This window comes from Carlito syrichta, unplaced genomic scaffold, assembly GCF_000164805.1.
Source record: "Carlito syrichta isolate Samal-C Ts95f unplaced genomic scaffold, Tarsius_syrichta-2.0.1 Scaffold108139, whole genome shotgun sequence".
Taxonomy (NCBI): Eukaryota; Metazoa; Chordata; class Mammalia; order Primates; family Tarsiidae; genus Carlito; species Carlito syrichta.
In genome coordinates, this window is record NW_007052235.1 from 5,028 (window position 1) to 8,916 (window position 3,889).

The following is a 3,889-nucleotide window of genomic DNA, read 5'->3' on the forward strand; positions in this document are numbered from 1 at the left end:
GCGCCGGGCGGCCCTGCAGGGCGCGGATTCGAGGCCCGGCCCCAGCGTGCGAGGGGCCCTGATTCCTCGGGCCGGGCGCTGGCGCGGGAGGACAGTCCCCGCGGACGTCAGGCCCCGGCACCGATCGGGCTCGACCTCCGACCGGCCGTCCGGATCGGGGTGGGCGGGAGGCCGGGAGGGGCCCTCGTGCGAGTCGTTCGCGGGAACTGGGTCCCGACCCGGCCCTGGAAGCAGCGCCTGCGGAAACTGCAGCTCGAGGGGCTCTGCCCGAGGACCTTCCCAAATGCTGGCGTCCCGCGGGAGGGCAGAGGACACCGAGCGCGTGCACAGCCCTCCCGCCCTGCCCGCCTTCTTGGTGGTTTTCAGACGTGCAGCGTCGCCCACGAAGCCCGCGCGAGGGGTCTTCTCACCAGCCACGGGTGACCGGGGAAGTGCGCGCAGCTGGATCAGGAGATGATTCCACTCAGCGTCGGGGGTCAGGCACACACTGCATTTCCTTTTTGGGGCGTCAGGGACTGCCTCCGTGTTGCCCTGGGGCTTGGCAGAGACCCTGCTAGATCCCTGTCGGTGGCGGCCCTCACTTTGTCCAACTGGGAATGTGCTGCTTCTGTGTGGTGCTTTTTTTTTTTTTGAATTGGAGTCTCACCCTGTTGTCCAAGCTGGAGCGCAGTGGCATGCTCACAGCCACCGCAGCCTGGACCTGCTGGGCCCAGGCGATCCTTCTGTCTCAGCCTTCCGAGTAGCTGGAATTACAGGCATGCGCCATCATGCCTGGGTAATTTTTTGACTTAATGTAGAGACGAGGTCTCAATCTAGTTGCCTGGGCTGGTCTCGAACCCCCCGGGCTGAGGCAATCCACTTGCTTCTGCCTCCCAAAGTGCTGGGATCACAGGCTGAGCCACCCTGCCCGACCTCTGGTGCCTTTATAACATGTGTTTCTCTCCCTCTGTTCCTGCCTGTCTCTTGCAGCCCTGAAGCTGGATTTGGAGGAGAAGCTTTTTGGACAGCACCTGGCCACAGAAGTGATTCTCAAGGCGCTGACTGGTTTCAGGAACAACAAAAGTCCCAAGAAACCGCTGACCCTCTCCTTACATGGCTGGGCTGGCACAGGCAAGAATTTTGTCAGCCAGATGGTGGCTGAAAATCTTCACCCCAAGGGCCTGAAGAGTAACTTTGTCCACCTGTTTGTGTCGACTCTGCACTTCCCTCATGAACAGAAGATAAAACTGTACCAGGCAAGAGAACCCACTGCTATCTCGTCCACAGGCCTCTCCAGCTGGTCCGGGAGACCTGCTCACTAACTCTGGCTTCTGCTTCTCTTTTCTTTGCATTGCAATCACCCCAGCCTCCATGAGTTAAGGTACACTTAGTCTCCGGTGGCTACACTGATCTCCTATGACTTCTTTCTTAGTGGGTTCCAAAATAATCCAGTGGGGTCGGTGTGTCCTGTCCATTAAAAGATGGAGCCTAGGCCGGGCACAGTGGTTCGCACCTGTAATCCCAGCACTTTGGGAGGCCGAGATGAGAGGATTGCCTGAGCCCACGGGTTGGAGACCTACCTGGGCAACTTGGCGAGACCTCATCTCTACAGTAAATCAAAAAATTGGCCAGGCACGGTGGCACGTGCCTGTAGTTCCAGCTACTTGGAAGGCCGAGGCAGAAGGATCGTCTGAGCTCAGCAGGTTGAGGCTGCGGTGGCTGTAAGCGTGCCCCTGCACTCCAACCTGGGTGACAGAGTGAGACTCCAATTCAAAAAAAAGATGAAGCCGGCTGGGCTCGGTGGCTCAGCCTGTAATCCCGCACCTTTGGGAGGCTGAGGTGAGTGGATTGCCTGAGCCCATGGGTTTGAGACCCGCCTGGGCAACTTGGCGAGACCTCATCTCTACAATAAATCAAAAAAATTAGCTGGGCATGGTAGTGCATGCTTGTAGTTCCAGCTACTTGGAAGGCTGAGGCGGAAGGATCTCCAGAGCCCAGTAGGTTGAGACTGCGGTGGCCAGGAGCGGCCACTGCACTCCAGTCTGGGTGACAGTAAGACTCCAACTCAAAAAAAAAAAAAAGAAAAGATGAAGCCTAGAGAGGCAGAGTGACTTCCTCTGCCTCTGCATTTCACACTGTGGCCTGGAGGAATTTTTTCTCCTAAACAGCATTGTTTCCTTTGTTCCACATCCCATCCTTCAAGTCTTTGGTGTTGCTTTCTTCAAAGAAAGCCTCAGAGAACTGAACCATGAGACCGTTTCTCCTTTGAGATATTCTTTACACGTTTATTTTACACTGAATTGTCTAGAAGGGTTGATTCTTATTTAAGTGAAGGGCGTCCTTTGTCAGGGTTAATATTCCTGCTGTCAGGTGGGGACTGAAAAGAAACAGAAACTTAAAGAAACAAGGAAGTGGAAGTGGGTGTTTGGTTCACTGTAAGACTAGAACGGGTGCCAAAAGTAAGGAAGGAACAATTGCTGTCTTTTCACATTCTTTTATAAGTCTCTAAACATGTAGTCGTAGAGATAGATGAAGCTGTGTTTGGAGGAGGTTCATGGTCACAGCCTTTCACCCCAGAAAGGCTTGTTGCTTGAAAAAATTAGAGTTGTTTCTCATGAAATGTCACCTGGATCAGCTCCTTTGTTCCTTGTACCAGTACAGGGCTTTGGTGTTGGGCACTGTGCAGGTCTTAATCTAGTTCCTTATGCCTCGATACATCTGGTAATAGTCACTGGAGAATGTCATCCGTAGTGAGTGATAAACATCCACGGACCTTGTGCCTCTTCTACCTTAAAAAAGTTGCATCTGCTAGGCATGTAAGCCTAACACTTTGGGAGGCCAAGGTAGGAGGATTGTTTGAGCCCAGGAGTTTGAGACCAGTCTGGGTCACATAGCAAGACCTCGTCTCTACAAATAATCAGAAAGTTAGACGAGCATAATGGCATTCACCTGTAGTCCCAGCTGCTCGGGAGGCTTAGGTGGGCGGATTGCCTGAGCCTAGCAGGTTGAGGCTATAGTAAGCCGTGATCGTGCTGCTGCACTCCAGGCTGGGTGACAGAGACCGTGACTCAGAAAAAAGGTCACATTTGGCATGTCACTTGAGTTAGGATAAACCTCTGCATTTTAGCATGCATCTCTCTACCAATTTGCACATTTGTGGGTAAAGGTTTTAGAAGAACTCTCCCCAGGCAACGGAGGTGGGGTGTGGTTTCTAGGAGCTCTTGGTTGCACCCCAGAGCTCTGACCTCTCGTCCTCAGTGAGGGCAGCTTCTCCTCCGCCCTCCTTGGTGCGCCCTTTCAGCCTCTGTCCTGTTTCTTGGTACGATCGGTCTAGGACCAGCTGCAGAAGTGGATTCGCGGCAACGTGAGTGCCTGTGCAAGCTCGGTCTTCATATTTGACGAGATGGATAAGCTGCACCCTGGGATCATCGATGCCATCAAGCCGTTTCTAGACTACTACGAGCAGGTCGACAGAGTGTCTTACCGCAAAGCCATCTTCATCTTCCTCAGGTCAGCCAGGGCAGTTTTACTGGGCACACAGCCCTGCAGTCTCCCAGTGCTGGCAGGAGGTCCTGGAGACCACCGGCCTGTAGTTTACCAGGGACAAAAGTGTCAGCCTGGCAGAAGTCACCCTCCCACTTCCTTACTTTTCGTTTTCCAATCTCAGCATGGCACAAAACATGGGCAGGGAAACTGAGCTAAGGAAATCTCCACTGCTAAGGGCGATTTCGTCCACTGTGTGTGTTGTTTCTGAGGGCTAGAAAAATCCACAGTATTAACCCAGCGTTCTGAAGGAACAGATCTCAAGTTCCTCGAGGGCCGACACTTTTTTGTCTAGTAGCAATCCTTTTTTTTTGAGTTGGAGTCTCACTCTGTCGCCCAGACTGGAGTGCAGTAGCCGCTCCTGGCA

General features: G+C 53.5%; 1 protein-coding gene across 1 annotated transcript in view; it reads left to right on the forward strand.

Moving 5' to 3' along the window:
* Positions 1–3,889, forward strand: part of TOR1B (torsin family 1 member B) — a 5,818-nt gene that overhangs the window by 369 nt on the left and 1,560 nt on the right. Inside the window, exons 2-3 of the mRNA XM_008068381.2 lie at positions 970–1,235; positions 3,314–3,489. Of these exons, the coding sequence (XP_008066572.1) occupies positions 970–1,235; positions 3,314–3,489 (442 nt within the window). The remainder of the gene's footprint in view (positions 1–969; positions 1,236–3,313; positions 3,490–3,889) is intronic.